The sequence below is a fragment of the Panthera tigris genome, chromosome C1, assembly GCF_018350195.1.
Source record: "Panthera tigris isolate Pti1 chromosome C1, P.tigris_Pti1_mat1.1, whole genome shotgun sequence".
NCBI lineage: Eukaryota > Metazoa > Chordata > Mammalia > Carnivora > Felidae > Panthera > Panthera tigris.
The window spans coordinates 98,289,855-98,309,742 of record NC_056667.1 but is presented as its reverse complement, the minus strand read 5'-3'; the positions used below and the strand labels follow the sequence as shown (position 1 = coordinate 98,309,742).

General features: G+C 44.4%; 1 protein-coding gene across 1 annotated transcript in view; it reads right to left on the bottom strand.

Annotated features, from left to right (window-relative positions):
- SLC22A15 (solute carrier family 22 member 15) overlaps nt 1-17,589 on the bottom strand; it is an 80,854-nt gene extending 63,265 nt beyond the window's left edge. The window contains exons 1-2 of the mRNA XM_042993809.1: nt 17,449-17,589; nt 1,391-1,603 (exon numbers count right to left, since the gene is read on the bottom strand). Of these exons, the coding sequence (XP_042849743.1) occupies nt 1,391-1,603; nt 17,449-17,535 (300 nt within the window). The 5' untranslated portion in view covers nt 17,536-17,589. The remainder of the gene's footprint in view (nt 1-1,390; nt 1,604-17,448) is intronic.
- Nucleotides 17,590-19,888: the final 2,299 nt, after the last annotated feature.

Genomic DNA, 19,888 nt, shown 5'->3' with positions numbered 1-19,888 from the left:
TGGGTTTCACTGTTTCCTGTGTGCAGTGGGAGAATCGCGGGAGGTTTTGAATGAGGGGTGACGTGACTGGATTGTTGTCATAGAAAATATACTACCTGGCAGGAGCTCGGAACGTTAATCCAGTAATCATGCCTTCAAATGGAAACTCTTAAGAGAAGCCAAGCAAATAGCCCCTTCGTGTCTGTTCTGTTTTTGGCACGTCCTGCCCAAAGGGTGATAATCAAAACAGTCAGCAACAGGTAAGACTGGCTGATGCCATGGTGCACACACACACACGCACACACACACACAGGGGAGGTTGGGCAGGGGATGCAGGCAGGGCACCTGCGAGCACTCTGGTAGCCCTGCAGGGGGGCAGCCAAATGGATCTGGGGGCAGCTAACTGGCATGACAGTCAGCACCAGGAGCTGGCAATGCCCACCAGGCATTAACCCTATGGTTACGAGATCACCGGGACCAAGGGCTAGGCCAGGGTGGTGGTGGGCAAATGGATAGCTTGTGGGGAGCAGGCAAAGGACTGAGTATGTCAACTTTTTAACAACCAGTACACGTGCTTTCCGGCTGAGCGTGAGCCGTGCCCCTCTTACGCCAGGGTTTCCTTCACCAGACTATCCGTCCTTGGTTTATTTACCTGGGGCTGGCCCAGAAGGTGCGATCCTTACCAGAACTATCTTGGCCACAAAGCCCCCTGCAAAGTAAGGCTTCCTGCACACACGAGGCGGTCCCACCTGTATTCTATATTGTACAGTCAAGGGGCCCCATGTCGTCTACATACAGGACTGGACTGAATCCACACAAACTGTGGATGTTGTAGACAGTCACCACATTTCTGTCTCTTGACTCGGCTAATTTTTGTGTACATAAGAAAAAGAAATGAGAGTTTTAATTCACTTTTTAAAAGGACACTATAGTCCAACTTCGGCTCAGGTCATGATCTCACAGCTCGTGGGTTCGAGCCCCGCGTCGGGCTCTGTGCCGACAGCTCGGAGCCCTGGAGCCTGCTTCGGATTCTGTGCCTCCCTCTCTCTCTGCCCCTAACCCACTCGTATTCTGTCTCTGTCTCTCTCAAACATAAATCAACTTTAAAAAATAAATAAATAAATAAAAATAAAAGGACACTGTAATTGGAATGTGGCTCTTCCGGAGTGCACATCGTACTTCATCTAACCAGTCTGGTAAGGCTCATGCTTTTCCTGTTGGTAGCAAGAAGGAAAGAGAATGCGTTCCCATAAGACATTCTCCTTTAAACTCTCCAATGTACCCGACAGCTATTTGAAGAGGTGGCTGACATTTAAATCAACAAGACAGAAAAATGGTTCCATCTGGACCAGGAGAAACGTTCACCCAGCGATCGTGATCTTGTTTTCCCGACGGCCACCACTGGTGTTACCTCCGAGGCGATGGAGGTGAAAGTGCTGCTGAAGTGCACGTGCTTCCGGACCTCGCTGCCATTGGCAGTCAGCAGCCAGTCCCCCAAGGCGTGGTCGTCACCCGCTGACCGGTTGCCGTGGCTCTGGTTGGGCAGGAGCTCTGCCAGGTCCCAGTGGTAGGACGGCGTGGCCCCCACCAGTGCGATGAGGATGGCCTCCGTGGCCACGTAGAGCTGAAGGAGCAAACATACAAACCCATCAGTGTTGAGATCGCGATCAGCAGGCTCACAAGCCCCGCAAGATCAGTTTCTTGCTTTTGTGTTTTCGTGAGCTACACAAAACCAGACACATCAGAAGCAAAGGAGAGAGACTTGAAAAGGAAGCTTCCCAATCTACTACCAACAGCATCATCAGCAATCCCACTTGTAAAGCACCTTAGGCTTTTTCTGGGGGGTGAGGGGGTCTCCTCTACATTTGAGACACATCTGATGCTCAGGACCCTGCACACGGATGACAGTATGACACTGGCGAAGGTGGGGATGGGGGGGGGGGACATTACGGCTCTGAAACACTACACTCTCAGTTCAGATAAGCAGGCACCAGGCTCCAAGAGTATCTTGGCCTTGGATTCACCATCTAAACAAAACCTTTTGTGGCACAGTTAAATGTCTCAGAAAACAGCACACATATATTCTCTCTCTCTTAGAGAGAGAATATACATACAGTAAAAGAATATAGAGAGAGCATATTCATATAGAGTGTATATATATACACACAGAGAGAAAGAATCTATATAGTGTGTATATACAGAGAGAACATTTATAGAGTACATATAGAGAATATATATAGAAAGTATATATAGGAAGAAAATATATATTGAGAGAAGTAGTATAGATAGATAACACATATATACAGAGAACACAAATGAAAATACTTTATTAAAGCAGGTAAGCATAGTATGTACTTGAGTAGGCACTATTTTATTTTATTTTATTTTATTTTATTTTATTTTATTTTGAGAGAGAGAGAGGCACAAGTAAGCGAGGGGCAGAGAGAGAGAGAGAGAGAGAAGTGGAGCTCACTCCAAGGGGGGCTTGAGCTCCCAGACCGTGAGATCATGACTGGAGCCAAAGTCAGATACTTAACCAACTGACTCACCCAGGCTCCCAAGTAGATACTATTTTAAAACATAATAGACAACTTTCATAAGCTGTAAAGAAATTCAAAATCCCATAATAAATACTCGCTTTATAACCCTTAGCTCTACTTAATCATTATTTAATCTAAACATAGTTGTTCCCCTAAAAAAAAAATTCCCTCATTCATTCAAGAAATAATTATTGAGCACATATACCATTTGTCTCTGATTGTTCTGGGCCTTACAGCTATTCACAATCGGGTTTACAAGCTGTTGAGCCCTATGCAGCCTTTATATGCTATGAATTTCCATTTATATTAGTTCTCATTGCCGGATGATTATTTCAAGCTTCAAATGAATTCAGAAAACACAGAATCAGTCTGTTCCAGTGAGAACTGTCTCACTAAGGAAGAAATCTTATTTTAAGAACTGATCCCCATTAATTTAGAACCTGGTATCTTAAAATACCTTTAAACACAATAAGCGTTTTACAAAGTACGAAGCTGTGATTTCGCTATAGCATATAGTAACACCCCCACTGGACGGATGTGCTGACTGAGGCACGAAAAGGAGGAGATCTGCCAACAGCTTCGGCTCCATCCATCAGTGAACCCCGAGCTCCTTCCACACCACGGTGTAGGGGCATATTCAGCTGTTAAGTGGATAAGCTAAAATGCCAAAGGCAGAGTAATTTATCACAAGTAGATGATGGAATTAGTGTCAAGGAAAGAGAAAGGAAGTCCTGACATTGTGTGTGTCATAACAGAAAGCGAACGTAAAACCCAGGGTGTGATTTTTGCACTCTCTGTGAGGCTGCGAGGATATGAGGCAGCCCCAATCTGTTTTGAGGCAAGTGACGGTGGGCCTCCCGAGAAGTACCCAGCCACCACAGGTCAGTCTGCATGGGTGATTTATTGTAGAAGGCAGAAGAAATCATGTTTCTAGATTTATACTGCTTCCTGGCCCCTATTTGCATACTGTTAGGGAAGTTTTAGGCCAGGAGGCAATCAGTCTGTAAAAATAAAAACCTTAATAATTACAAGAACAGATAGATTACACATTCGGCAGCAGCTATAATTACAAAGCCGCTTGCATCGTGTTAGTAACTGCCCCTCCTTATTATAATCTGCTGATCTTAATTGAAGGGCAAAGAAATGAAAAAATATGGGGCACGTGAACTCTGGAGATGAAGCAAAACACATGTTCAAAACAGAGCCGTCAATCGGGCAAAGCAAACTAGTTATATTTTCTCTCTTAAATATGCTATTTTCTGCTTTTGTGCCTCCCACTTGCTTTACATGGAAAGCACTTCACCTGGTTCAGCAGCGTCTCTGAACCTTTTCCATCCTCTGGGATGCGACTCAGGTACCACTTCCCGCCGCCGCCCCCCCCCACCTTCCTTTCGTACCCACCGGAAGCCCTCTCCTGCTTCTGTTCACCCCCAAAAGCTCCATCTAGACCTTTCTTAGTAAGAGACAGATCATTTTCTTCATGCCATCCTATTTATGTACTTGCTCATCTTATTTTTCCTACCATAATATTCTGTCCCTGAGGGCAGGATCTTTGTGTGATCCACTCCTGGGCTTCCACACCAAACAACTCAGGGCCTGGACACATGAAGCCCACACTCAGCAAGTGAATGAATGAATAAATAAATGACTGGGATAGAATGCTAATAACAGCAGCAAATGCTTCTCTAAATTCTAATTATGCGCCAAGCCCTATTCTAGGTGCTTGTTGAAAATATGTTAATACATCATATTTTTATCTGGACTGTTCTAAGATAAGCAATGTTCTAGGTAAGAGAGGAAATGCTCAAAGGATCCTCTACTCTGCAGTGTGCTTTTTCGTGGACACTCCCATTCTCAGCAGAAGCTACGCTGTGTGGAAAGCAGTTCAGAAACTACATGCACCCCAGTGTTTACTGCAGCATTCATTTACAATAGCCAAACTATGGAGGCGGCCCCAGTGTCCAGATGAATGGATAAAGACACTGTATGTTAACTATCCTGGAATTACAATTAAACGATTAAAAATTTTTAAAAAGAAAACAGTTCAGAAACAAAGAGGTGGTGCTCATACACACGCTAATTCACAGAGGGGAGCAGTGAAACCCAGTTAATCAGTATGATCTGTGTTAATCAGTATTATTCCCAGCAACCTGAAGCCCGATGAACGCTTTCACCTTCTCATCTCCTCTGCCCTCCTCCCACCTCTCGCAGTGTTTCCAGTGTGCACGCCATGCGTGCACACACACATGTACACCCAGGGACCTCAACTGCACACACAGAGCCGTGGCGTTATGTCACCAGACGGGTCAGACACGTGCAGCCCAGAACTCCTGCTTCTCTCCGCCAGAGTCCAAAGAGTCTCTCAATCTTGTCTGTATTACCCTATAACTGCCATGCCCACGGATTCTTGTCGAATGATCGCACCCATCAGCGGCTGGGTCTTAAAGCCACAATCAGAAACCACCATCCACGCTCCTTCCAAGTGGGGTCAACAACACCGCAGAGAGGCCATTACCTTCTCCAAAGCCCCCTCCAGGGAAGGAAAACAAGTGTCACAGATGGCTGCACTTTTTCTTCCCCTTTCAATGTCATTATAATTAGGTGACTACAATGCACCAGGGGACTGAAATTTCTGAAGTTGCAAAAAGTGAAGGTTTTAAAAGTGATTTTATATCGACAGCATTATAAGCTTTTATACCACTCCGGAAACCAAACCGTCCCCCATAAATGATCTCATCACAATATCTTGTGCTGTGAAGTCATGGGAAGTATGATGTTTAGGTCTTAAAGTAGGTAAAATGGGCAATTAAGTGACTCGTTCAAGATCACGTATAACACTAATAGCAAAACCAGGATGAGAACGGGATCACCTCATGGGAGAAATGGAAGATGACTTTGTTGTTGTCATTACCGTTAGTCTTTTCTGCACTTCGTACTCTGTTACTGACTGACTCAACCAAAGCATTACGTGGGCAAGCCTATCATGACAGCACGCCCAGATGCCCAGTGCCCAGCACAAACTGGGTCTTCAGTCAATGTCGGGTGACTTACAGATACCACCTATTTTTTTTTAATTGAAAATATTTAATATCATGCCCTGAATAACTGGTGTCTCGAAGTCCTGTTTCTTTCAACTCTAATTCATCCACAATGCCACCAGATTGGTCTCCCTGAGACACTCCTCGTGACATTCTTCTGGCCAAAACGTATCAATGGATAAGTGATAAATGTCTTAACGTTCCAGATCCCCACTGTATGGGCCAGCTGCTACCTAATCCACATTCACGCTTTCTGTACTGGCGTGCTCAGCTCCCCATTGCATGACTTCTCATGGTGTGGTGTGAAAAGGGAAAGGAATCTGTATACCTGAGTTGGAAACTCAGCTCTAGGAACCTTTCAGCAAATCAAAACCTCTCCAAACTTCAGGTTTTCTTTTCAGTGAGACTGGACACTGGTAGTAAACATCTTTATCTAATTCATTCATATCTAACCTATTCTGAGGGTCAAATGGGATGTTTCCTTTAGCCAGCAGTAAACTCTACAGCCCCATACAAATGGCATCTACCAGTGCCTCCCAGACTTTAAAGTGCAGGGTCTGGTCCTGTAGCCTGGGAAAGACCTGAGTTCCACATTTCTAGCAAGCTCTCCTGAGCTCAATGCTGCCAGTCTGGGCCACACTCTGTGTAGTAAGCCTAAAAGTTGTTCCGTCTTCTACACTTTTTTCCCCCAATTTTACTGTTTTCCATCTGAAATGACCTTCCCACTTCTCTCTAAACCCAAGCTCCCAAGTTCAGCACAAGCTCAGCCCTTCTCAAGTCTTCAACAAACCACTCCAGACCACGCTGATGGCTCCTTTGTTAATCTCCAAAGCGGTCAATGGCTGCACTATTTACTGGGGAAATATTATTTTGTATCTAACAGTGCAGATATAGTGAAATTCTAATTTGTTAATGATCTGTTTTCTCCTGAACGAAAGAAACGCTAACTTCGATTTCTATATGCTTCCAAATAAACCCAAAATACCACTCTATAACTAACAGCCTAGGATACATTTTAACTAATTCCTTGCAAAATGGTGTAGAAAAAGAAAAGAAAAAGAAAAGATGATGATCAAGATAAAAAACCAGTCATTCCAGGACCTAATCTTTGTTCCATCCACTAATTAAGACTTTGGATAAATTAAGTATTTGGGTAAACAGTGATTTAACCTGCATCCGTTTCCCTCCCTTTCTCCCAAATAAAATGGAAATACCCCCACCTGACTACCTTCCTTCTGTGACTTCAGTTTAATTCTTAAAAAATTTTAGTGAGCTCCAACACTTTGCAACACATTATATTATGGGCCTCAGATGATAACAAGGCTGGCTAAAAAATAATCACTTCCTTCTAGGCAAATACATTCAAGTGAGGACAACAAACGTACCAAAAGCTACAAACACAAGGCAGATTTTCACAAATGCAGTATTAGCCACGGCGGAAATGAGGTGATGAGAGCACAGAGAAAGTAGATGGGAAATCTAACTGGGGAATAAGGAAAAAGTTGCAAATATGACACCAGAAACTAGGAAGAGAAAACCTAGTAGGGGTTTAATCAAAACCACATTCAGAGGAAGGAACTTTTGGGGCAAAAAAATAGGCCAATCAGAGTCGAGAAGGTAAACCACATATTTTTAGTGTTCTTTGAAGAAATATTACAGGATAGCTCAGCTTTTCCCAAACTTCGGTCACCTGTGTGCTCCCTGCAAGAATTTTATGTGCCGTTTTTTGTTTTCTATTTACTTAATAGTCTTCTTTTTTTTTTTTTCTTTTAGAGAGACAGAGAGAGGGAGAGAGAGAGAGAGAGAGAAAGAGAGAGAGAAAATCCCAAGCAGGCTCCACACTCAGCATGGAGCCTGACACGCGGCTCGATTCCCCGACCCCGGAATCATGACCTGAGCCAAAATCAAGAGTCAGATGCTGAACGGACTGAGTCACCCAGGCGCCCCTAACGGTCTTCTTTTAAATTGATTCAAGATGTTTCTTTAAGCTTTTATTTCAATTCCAGTTAACATACAGTGTAATATTAATTTCGGGTGTACAATATAGTGAGTCAAGACTTCCTTCCAACAGCCAGTGCTCACCACAGCAAGTGCACTCCTTAGTCTCCACCGTATATTTCACCCACCCCCCTCCCCTCCCCTCCGGCAACCGTCAGTGTGTTCTCTAGGGTTAAGAGTTTGTTTCATGGTTTGCCTCTCCCTCTTTTCTTTCCCTTTTGCTTGTTTTATTTCTTAAATTTCACTTGAGTGAAATGACATGGTATTTGTCTTTCTCTGACTTAATTTCACTTAGCATTGTGCTCTCCAGCTCCAACCACATCATCACAGATGACAAGATCTCATTCTTTTTTGTGGCTGAATAATATTGCATTGTATATATATGCCGCATCTTTATCCATTCATCCATCGATGGACACTTGGGCTGTTCCCACAATAATGCTGCTGTAAACATCGGGGTGCATGTATCCCTTCGAATTAGTATTTTTGTATTCTTTGAGTAAATACCTAGTAGTACGATTGCTGGATCATAGGCTAGTTCTATTTTTAACTTCTTGAGGAACCTCCATACTGTTCTCCATAGTGGCTGCACCAGTCTGCATTCCCACCAACAGTGCAAGAGGGTTCCTTTTTCTTCACATCCTTGCCAACACCTGTTGTTTCTTATGCTGATTTTAGTCATTCTGACAGGTGTAAGGTGATATCTCATGTAGTTTTGATTTGTATTTCCCTGATGATGAGTGATGCTGAGCATCTTTTCATATGTGTGTTGACCATCTGTATAGTCTTCTTTGGAAAAATGTCTATTCATGTCTTCTGCCCATTTTTTAATTGGATTATTCATTTTGGGGGTGTTGAGTTTTATAAGTTCTTTATATATTTTGGATACTAACCCTTTATCAGATATGCCCTTTGAAAATTCAGTTCAAAATTTTTAACTTAAGTGAATTTGCAAAGAAATAAAATTTTATATCAATAGAGATACGACCAGACAGATGGAACTATCAAAATAAACACCATGTCATAATGCCAAGTGTTGGCTAGTGTGTTTTTACTTAAGACGGGCCACAAGAGATATTTTCAGGCAGGATTTGGGGAGAGAGGGTGAAAGCAAAGGAGCAGCCATCTTGTTTTTTTATGCTCAGAAGGCTGGGAAAGGTGTTTTTTGCCTTTCTTTGCCACTTCTTTGCTGGCTCGCTGTGCTGGTAGAGCACAACAGCTGGGCCTGCAACGGATCCACGTTCCCCTGGACCCTCCCTCAGCATCTCTGACTCCCGGGCCAAGTATGTGTTTTCCAAGATGAAAGGCAGTTGCTTCATCAAGGTTGGAGGCAGTGAGAACAGCACAGATTCCCATCAATTCGGATGGCTTCCAGACCATACTTTCCCTTCCAGACTGCCTTCCCTGCAGACGTCAAGCTCCAACATCAGACACAAAGACAACAGCCTTACAGGGACGGCTTAACCAACTCTCGCAATTGTGCGTGGTCAAATCTCTGTGACAAATTATTCACTGATTATGTGTATAATCATACACATATGAATACATACCACACACACACACACACACACACACACACGTGTCCCCATCCCAGGAGTTCTGCTTTCTGCCTCTCGGGTTGAACTACAACTCACACCACCTTCAGCAAATATGGCACAATATTAGCACTTGTCAAATCTAGAAGTAGGCACAGGTATGTTTGCGACATTAGTCTCTGTGTTTCATGTGAAATGTTTCTTTGAAAATAAAATGACCACTACCATAAAAAAAGAATAATGTTATTAAATTTCAACTAGGTAAGGTTTTCTGCCCAAGTCTGAACTCTGACCCTTCTTTTTTTTTTAAATTTTTTTTAACGTTTATTTATTTTTGAGACAGAGAGAGACAGAGCATGAACGGGGGAGGGGCAGAGCGAGAGGGAGACACAGAATCGGAAGCAGGCTCCAGGCTCCGAGCCATCAGCCCAGAGCCCGACGTGGGGCTCGAACTCACGGACCGCGAGATCGTGACCTGAGCTGAAGTCGGATGCTCAACCGACTGAGCCACCCAGGCGCCCCTCTGAGCCTTCTTTAATTCTTACTTCTAGTTCATTTCCTTTGCTAAAACAGAAATAGTTGCAAAAGTTTTGAGAACTGCTAGCACCAAATGAGATTTTCTTCTTAGATAAAAGAAAGATCAGGGCGCCTGGGTGGCTCAGTCGGTTGAGGGTCCAACTATGGCTCAGGTCATGATCTCGCAGTCCGTGGGTTCGAGCCCCGCGTCGGGCTCTGTGCTGACGGCTCGGAGCCTGGAGCCTGCTTCGGATTCTGTGTCTCCCTCTCTCTTTCTGCCTCTCCCCTGCTCACGCTCTGTCTCTCTCTCTCTCTCTCTCTCTCTCTCTCTCAAAAATAAATAAACATTTAAAAATTCTAATTAAAGAAAGATTAAGGAAGAACTGAAAAGGGAATAACTCTCTCACTTTATAAGCTAATGCTATTCAATATAATTTCCACAGACCACCCAGATCTACCATATGCAGGCCACCCTTTGGGACATGAGAGAATGTAGAAAGATGGAAGATTAGAAACGACTGAGAGAGTAATAAGGAATCAAGAACAAAGGTGAGAGGATGTCCCTGGAAGGAAGGTTGAGCTGTCTTCCTCCTGGACACTCTGAAGAGATGTAATGACAGGTAAGGGTAAACGTTAATTTCAAAGCAAAAGAAAGGAGATGTTTAGGAAGTTTGTACTTCTATTCCATCCATAAAGTGGGACCAAAGAACATCTGGAGAGGGTGTGAGCAATGGAGTCAGGAGAAATTTGAGCTTAGGAAGAGTGGCCAACAGCCAACCGGGAGAAGTGCAGACCAGAGCCGGACAATGGCCCAAAGCATGGGTTTCAGAACTCCGAAAGAGAGGAACCAACCAGCCTATGTTTGCAACAAGAGATAATGGAATAAGTAAGTTCTGGTACAGCCACACATTGCTACACTGCTACAGCCATTATAAAATATGTGGTTGTTCATTTATGACTGCAGCAAGGCGTGCACGATATTGCTGACAGACAAAAATTGAGGTTAAGATACAAATTTATGCAAAAAAGGCAAATGTACATGTTTGTATAACTAAAAGTCTGGAAGACAATCCACCAACATGTGAGTGTGTTTCATGTCTGAGTGGTCCAAGTTCTGGCGATTCTTTCCCTTTTCTCTTTTCTATGTTTTCTCTTTTTGCTACAATCCCCATATACTCCTTGTTGAGCCTCATACAACTCCCCTAAATGCAGATGCTAATTTCTGCCTGAACGGTTGGTTAAGGGAGTCAGAGATGAGCTTCCTGAGTTGTGCGTATCTTGGGGTTGGCCAGCTCTCCCTTATAAGGCAGGCTTTGACCGTGGTGAAGGGCCAAGCTCATGTTCCGAAAACCTCAAGGTGAAATTGACACAACGCCAACTAACTGCTGGGCATTGGGCAACTTGAAGAAATCCTGAACTTGCAAAACAAATGAATTACACTTTCGTGATCCAGCCGCTTCCCAGAGTACACAAACGACTGAGGGGTCCCCTACTGAAGCTGTCTCAGCCATCTCAGAGCAGAGGGTCACGGCATTCAGAGAGTCTAGCATTCTCTCTGCCACACATTGTCTATCTTCACATTTTTAATGACGTGTGTGTGTGTGTGTGTGTGTGTGACCTCTGTCAGGGCACATGGTGAGTAGCTGTGCTGTGTGTGGCCCCAGCAGGCATGCTGCTAGAGATGTGAGTGCTGTGGGGGTGTTGAGCCAGTTGCTTTCTAAGGCACATCCCAATTCTTCAGATGCCCGAGGCTCAAAGGGGCTCCCTAAACCTCCCAGAGGCTCCCTGTATTTCCATAACCTCCCCGGATGGAAATCTGGTCTGGCTGATTTGCAACTTCACCTGCTTTACGCCAGGGGGCAGTGTCTGTCTACAGACAACAGCTTTCCTGAGGACGTACTAGGGGGCAAGTGTAGCCATGGTCTCTTTAGGAAGCGCCCCACTTACCTAAAGTGATGGAATATTCCACCAACAAAGGTTCCCCGGATTATCACCCAAACTCGCGGCCACCGTCTGAGGGCAGACACAACTAAATCTGAGGGTAAGGGCGGCGTAAAACTTGCCCAAACTAACAGAGAACCTGGTAGATGCTCACGTGTTCTGGAGTCATGATAGAGTGGCTCTCATGCCGGGTGTTGTCATCACGGCTGAACCCCTGGTGGTGGTGAGACTCTCCTGAGGCACAAGGGCTGGTCTCAACGACCAACACAGTGAGGTCTTCCCTAATGTCTGCCCTACGAACTTCATTACTTGCTTAAGGTTGAGGGGTCGGAACCACCTCAGCGATACCTCAATCAAAAGAAGTCTTTCCACGAATCTCCTGGGGAGATTAGGACCGGGAGGCAAATGCAAGCACGTAGGAGACATTCCCTGTGACAGTGTTCTACACAAAGTTCAAGAGCGCACCCTGAACAAAACTCTCTCTACCTCATTCTCTTAAGTGTGAAATTCATAGACCACAGTTGACAGCGCTAACTGGTTAAAGGGACGGCAGGAGAAGGGTGGACGGTTACTCTAATGAAGTGAACTGTAGCATTTGCTTCTCAGTATGCCGATCTTTTCTATGCCACACTCTTGTTTTTTTGTTTTCTTTTTTTTAATTTAACACAGAGAAGCAAAACAAAATAAAGTTCAGGAACCCACCATCACAATTAACAAGCTACATTTTATTATATTTGCTTCAGATTTTTAAAATACGGTATTATGAATACAGAGCAAATCTCTTCTGTACCCCCCTCACCCCCACCCCTCCTTCCTTCCCTGGAGGTAACCAATCTGATGGATTGGGTGTGGAGCCTTCTACCCCATATGTTTATACTGCTACATTGTCCATATACACTGATAAACCAAATACGGTACAGTTTCCTGTATTTTGACAATTTTTTCAGATTTTATTTTAGAGAGAGAGAGAGAGAGAGCGTGCATGCAAGTAGGGGAAAGGGGCAGAGGGAGAGAGACTGAGAATCTGAGGCAGGCTCTGTACTAAGCGGAGGGCTCGATCCCACGACCCTGGGTCCATGACCTGAGCCAAAATCAAGAGTGAGGCGCTCAACCCACTGACTGAGTCACCCAGGAGCCCCGATATTTTTACAATTTTTAGTAAGACTTTTATGTCATATTGTATATATCACACTTGTTATTTTTTTCATGTAACACCGTGTTTTAGAAATTCATTCCTGTAGTTGTTTATCGATCTGGTTCATTCACGCCAACCTGTTACAGCCCATCAAATTTATGCCACATTTTGATTACCTGGTCCCTTTTTGGGAGTCGCTAAGGTGGTTACTAATTTTTATTATTACAAACAGTGCTGCAGTAAACATCTGAGCCATATCTTCATGCACGTGTTCAAGAAACGTTGGAGGACGTACACCCAGGAATCTAAAGCTGGGTTTCAATTTTACTAGACCGTGCCAAATTATTCTCTGAACGGCACAGTTCCCGCTCCTCTTTTTCAGCACACCTGTACTGTTAGACTATTTAATGTCTGCTCATCTATTCAGTGTGAAATGATATTTCATAGTCATTTTAATATGCCCGTCCCAGGTGACCACTGAAGGTGAACATCTTTTCCTGTGTTGACTATCACAGTTTCCTCTTCTGCACAATACCTGGTCAGTCATTCTGCTTTCTAAAACACCATGAAAGGATGTTTATTGCGTGAATGATCTGAAGGCACTGGTAACCCCAGGGCTGATAAATAAGATTGGGGTTATTAAGAGTTTACATTAAAATAATGCGCTCCAGAACACCGGAAGACTGTACCTCAAGCTGAGGTCCACAATGACATCACACTTTTGCTGGCGAAACTAATGCCTGTTACAGGTTACATGTTCCCGTTGGCTCATGGATGTTTTAAATCCTGTGCAAATTACACTACAATCTGTGACGCATGATCCCCGGGAAAATGAAGGAGCTGGAGTCGACGGCTTAGAACACAAAGAAGTGGGTTCCATTTTCACTTTGCGTCTAAAGGGCTCAAAACACAAAGAACTGTATTCCAACCTTCTTCCTCCAGACAGCCTGGCAAACAAACACACACGTACGCAAACACAAATGACGATGACAGCATCGGCTCTGAATCACTACCAGAAAATAGAAACAGAAATAAAGCACACAGAATTATCCACATTTAAATACCACAGATAGCTCTTGTCCAAGGGAGGGTACCTATATTTGGACAGTAAGAGTTTTTCTAACTACAGAATTGTGAACATTGCTGCGCGTTCATGAGACAACGATTTTTACCTGTGGCAATCCCTTTCCCTCTAGCTTTCTGCTTATCTACTTTCAAACCGCCTATCACTCTTGTCAGGGGCATTTTCATCAGCATAAGAAGGGAGATCTACAAAATCTGCATCAATCCTTTATGTACCTGAAAGGTGACCACTATAGAGATTCTAAAGGTTGTGTTTGCAGAGTGTGTGGCCAGAAGTCACCTTGCTAAAGGCAAGCGGATATTGAGGTAACTTGCGAGCGCTACCTGATGGTACCCACAATCCACAAAAACGGTTAACCTAAAGACCTTCCGAGTTGGCTTTGTGATGTGCTTTTGTCCTTTTAGTTTGAACTTGGATGTTCGAAGTAAGGGGGGGTTAAAACCATTAATAATAATAATAATAATAATAATAATAAAACCCAGATAGAAGAAAATGCAAAGATCTGAATTTGCCATCTCTGTCCCTTCTAGTTCTGTGTTTCTCGACTGGGGTCGGTCATTGCCACACTGCAGATGCAGAAAAGGCTCTTGCTTCAGCAGTGGCTCCCTGTCTGGCTGTCCCTCTCTCTGGGAGTCCCGCCTACTGTGTACAGGGCTCTCTCTCTGCTAGCGCTGCTGTGCAGGTGGGTCTGCATGTTCCTTGGGCAACAGTAGACCAGGGCTTTGGTTTTTTTGAGGGTTTTTGTCATTGTTGTTTTTGGTTTTGTTTTTAAGATTTTTTATTTATTTTTTTAATTTTTTTTTTGGTTTTTTTTGTTTTGTTTTTTTTCAATATATGAAGTTTATTGTCAAATTGGTTTCTATATAACACCCAGTGCTCTTTAAGATTTTTTAAAGTAATCTCTATACCCAACATGGGCTCAAACTCCCAACACCAAGATCAAGAGTCATACACTCCACTGACTGAGACAGCCTGGCACCCCAGGGCTCTGGTTTCTTTTCTTTTCTTTTTTCTTTTGAGTTTATTTTTGAGAGAAGGAGCAGGGAGAGAGACAGAGAGAATCTCAAGCAGGCTCTGCACTGTTGGTGTGGAGCCTGACGTGGGGCTCGAACCCACGAACTGTGAGATCCTGACCTGAGCCTGGGCCAAAATCAAGAGTCAGACACTTAACTGACTGAGTCACCCAGGTGCCCAGGGCTTTGATTTTTGAAGCAAACATCAACTTCCCATTTAAGCCAGCTCTGAAAAGGGCTTCCTACTTTCTTCCTTTGCTGGAAGAAGCAACTTTCACAAGATGATGAAAGCATCATATTATAATTGTGTAATGGGGCTCCTAGTATTCCCACTCCATAGGCCATCCCAAACCAAAACCATCTCCAACAAGTGACTTGGTAGAGAAGTCTTTGGTGATGTCCACTTTCATATCCAAAATAGCTTTGGGTGACCCCAAGACCACCTTTATCATGAATATCAATGGGGCAGTTGAATACTCATGAATATGTACCACTATGAAGGATTCACTTCTGCCTGGACTGAGGCATTGTTGGGACAGACACAGCTACAGGGTGCCTCCCAGTCCACACCTACAAGATAAACAGTCACTCACTCCCAATACTCATAAGACCTGGTTCTTCAATGGCAAATACTGACCACATGTCAGGCAGGGATCAGTGAACAATCATGGTCACAGGCTTAGAGCTCTTTGGTACTAAACTCAAACCAACTGGGTCAACCATAAAGAAAAGTAAATGAGAAAAACAATAGGTCTCAAACCCAGAACCGTGGCCCTTTTTTTTTTTTAAGTTTTTATTTATTTATTTAGAGAGAGAGAGCATGCAAGCAGGAGAGGGGCAGAGAGAGAGGAAGAGAGAGAGAGAGAGAGAGAGAGAGAGAGAGAGAGAGAGAGAGAAGCCCAAGCAGATTCCTCCATATCAGCACAGAGCCTGACAAAGGGCTCAAACCCACGAACCATGAGATCGTGACCTGAGCCAAAATCAAGAGTGGGACACTTAACTGACTGAGCCACCTAGGGGCCCCAGAACAGTGGCCTTTTTAGTGCTGCACTCCCTCAAGACAAACTTATTCTAAATAGGCAGACACCTAGCTAGGCCTGTAACAAGATAATGACAGCAGGTGGAGTATAGGCATGGGGGGACGGGATTGTTCAGAAAAGGAATTATATTCCTGTAATTCTTGGTTAGAAGAGGAAAGAGTTTTCTCAAAGAAAAAGTATTCTAAATGAACATCAGGCATCATGGGTACAATGAAATACTCTCTGTATTAAATACTGTTTTGTGATTTAGGAAGTACTTTTTCCCCACAGGAAAATTACAGTTAAAGCTGAAACACCGAACTTAAAGAACTTCAGAATCCTGAATATTTGTGAACTGAAAACTTGCTTTGCTAAAAAAAGGACTGACATCATCTATCAGTCCATCGTTTGAACAGCTCTTCTGGCTGGAGATAAAAACAACTGAACTTGCAAACATTTTAATGGAAAACAGAATCAGTAAGGCAACTCTTACCCTCCCCCACCCCCTACCTTCCTGTTGAGCAGTTGCCTTATGCCAGTTTCAAGCAACTGGTGGTTATACTCACGACTTCCCTGTACTTTCCTCGGGATAATTATCATCGCACACTAACTGTACTTATTGAACTGTCTGCCTGCCTCACCCACCCCCCCCACTAGAATGGGGGTCTTCTGGGGGGAAAGGGGCTTTGATTTGCCCACCACGGTAGCCCCTGCTAAGCAAATAGTAGGCATCATTAAATATGTGCTGAATGAAGGAGTAGTAAAATGAGGGCTCACAGTAGATACTAATCAAGAATTTGTGAATGAAACGCCTTTAGAATATTGGGAGAGGTAACTGATGTCATTAAATGGGCCATTTAGGCTGGCAAAGGAAGAGTAACTCTTGCCTGGCAAAGTGTATCTATAGCGACCTTGAGCATACTAAACCCACATTTTTGGGCTGGGGTGGGCAAGCAGTGTGGGAGAATTTTGTACAGTAAAGAAATGATTCTACTTTATAACTGAATCTTATACATTGTAGATGACATTATTCAATTTATAGTAGTCTCAGCCCGAGGCTGGCCTCTGGCAGAATGACCCAGCAGAACCTGAACGGGGGAGAAATAAACCCCATGCACGGAAAGCACCTGGAACAGAAAGCCTCCTGGAATGCAGGAAAAGATGGTAAGTGGACACCCAGAACTGAAGGAGGCCGCTCTAGGTCGGACCTTCGTCAGCGTCAGCGGCGACCGGGGCTCACTGTGTGCTCTAGATTCCAAGGTGACAGAGCCGCAGGTGAGTAACAATTCCGTCACGCGTTTACGACGTTGTCCCAGGTAACCGCAGAACCCAGCATCCGCTACGATTAACCAGCTCGTCGGCGGATAAAGTACCACCCCCCCCACTCCCTCTCCCACTGGAGGTGGCAGGTGGGTGGGCCTGGCGGAACAGCCCCAGGGGGCAGGCTCTGAGGCTGGGGCGGGCACCAAAGACCAGGCCTGACGGCGACCTGGTGCTGGGGCCCAGGCCGGCCCTCGCGCGGGACGGGGGCAGGGGGCTCGTGTCCCCTCCCTCCCCCCGGGGTTTGCAGAGCCTGGGCGACCGGCCGGGTCCCTCGGGGGATCCGCGGGAGGCGGGGCAGCGGGGCGCTGGGGGTGGAGGGGGACTCACCTGCAGCAGCACGGCCAGCAGGAAGCACAAGTACATCTGGTAGATGCCCATCTCCCCCACCGCCTGAAACGCCTCCTCCACCTCCATGGCGGCCCCGGCCCGGCGGCCCCGGCTCGGCCCGGTGGCGCGGAGCGGGAGCGGGAGCGGGGGCCGGGGAGGGGAGAGAAGGGGTGGGGCGGGGGCGGGGGCAGAGCCAGAGCCGGCGCGGGGGCGGCGCGCGTGCGCGGGCGGGGCGGGGCCGGGAGGGGGCGGGCACGGGGCGCGGGGCGCGGGGCTGCGCGTCGGGGATCTGGGTGGGAGAGGGGCTGGCGTGCGCGCAGCTCGCGGGGCGAGGGAAGAGGAAGTGGGCGCGGGCTGAGACATCCGCGGCGATGGAGAAACTCGGAAACGGCTGCCAGTCGGATCCCCGGCCCTGCTTGGGGCGGGGGCGCGATTACCGGGCGACCTGGTGGCGGCTCGGCATTGTTTGTCCTTTTGTATAAATCGGGGGGCTGGGGGGCGTGCCAGAGCCTTCGGAGAAGAGGGCTGGCCGGCCTTTCTTTCTGGTCCAACGCTGCGCTAGCGCTGTGGGGGTCACACGTAAACACATTCTTGCAAAGCCAGGAGACTCATTTGCAAATAGAAATACGCACGAGGTACAAAGGAAATAAAGAGCCAAGGTTAAGCTGTGAGACTGGAGATGATGGATGCCAAGGTGTTTGTAGGATAAGCAGCACTTGCCAGGCGGGAAAGGTGGAGGAAGAAGAGGCAGGGCGGAGAGAGGGGTCGCCCACCTTAAGTCCCCTCATTCCTGCATCTCCTGAGGTTGGTTTTAACAGCTGCCTAGTATTCCCTGGTCCAGGCCATGACCCTCAATACATTGTGAACAGAAGAGGTGACCAGCTAATGTTTTACCTAAGCTTTCACATCTAAAAGAGTGCGATAGGCCTAAGTCTTCTTTTCTTCCTACTGTCCCTGTTTGCATTTGGCATTAAGATCATAGCAGCTTAGCAAAATGAGTTGGAAATGTTTGGTATGACTCTCCTTTAAACCATCTGGATTGGCTTGTCTTGCCGGGGCGAACCCCTGTATTACAGAGATACATAGAAATATCAGATATATTTTTATGGCTTTCTGTTCTTAAATTACTTGTATTATTTAAAAAATGCTTCTATTTTAATCGAGATTTTTTTTTTTTTTGGTTTTGTAATTAACTTGTTCATCTTGTTCTCATAGGGTTTTATAAACTCATGCTCTAGTTGCATTGATGCTCTGTTTTTCATTCTTAATATTGTTTATTTTTATCGCTCATTCTTATCCATCATGCTGGAGTTTCTCTATTCTTTCTTTATTTTTTTTAATTTTTTCTCTATTCTTTTTTTAAAGAACCAGTTTTTATTTTATGGTTTTTCTTCCTGTGTTTCTTTGTTTTCTATTTTGTGGATTATGTGAATTCTTTTCACCCTTACTTACTTTTGTTACTCTGTATTTCTTTTTAAGCTACATGACTTGAAAGTTTAGCTTATTTGCTTTAAATTTTACTTTTCTTTTTAATGTTTATTTATTTATTTTGAGACAGAGGGAGAGAGAGAATCCCAAGCAAGCCCTGTGCAATCAGAGCCTGACAGGGGGCTCGATCTCACGAACTGAACCATGAGATAATGTTCTGAGCCAAAACCAAGAGTAGGTGGCTTAAATGACTGAGAAACCCAGATTCCCCTAATTTTACTTTTTAAAGAATAATTACATTTCAGGCTATGCATTTCTCTTTGCTCTGTCCTATAAGTTTTGTCATGATGTGGTTTCTCTTGTCTTTAGTTCTGAATATTCCATGATATTGTAATATACTCTTCAAACCACTAAGTTATTTGTTAATGCTTTCTCCCTTCTTTTCTTTTTTTTTAGTTTCCAAGTAAAGGTTATTGCTATTTTTAAACCATCCTTTTATTGTTGATTACTAATTTAAATACTTTGTGAACCAAGATGATATTAAATCTTGGAAATTGTTTGAGGTTTCTTGTGACCAAGAATGTGGTCATTTTAGAAAAATGGACTGAATGTACTGAAAATAGTCTCCATTTGCTTGGGTGCAAGATTCTCTATATATTAGATCAATCATGTTAATTATATTCAAGTAATGTGTATTACTACTGGATATATCAACTTTTAATAAACATGTCAAAATCTTCCAAAATGTTTATTGTTTTTGAGTTTTTATCAAGTTCTCTTTTTATTTCTGTAGGTACATAAAAGGACCAATTGAATCATTCCTCTTGTGATAAAATAGCTCTTTCCTCTTTTTAATGCTTTTGTCTTCATTTTTATTTTGTTTGATATTAATATTGCAACATCAGGGTTTTTAAATATTATTTTCCTTGTAGTCTTTTTCTTTTCATCCTTTTGTTTTTACTATGTTTTAGAAATGTTTATGGAGGGAGGATTTTTTGTCCATCCACTTTGA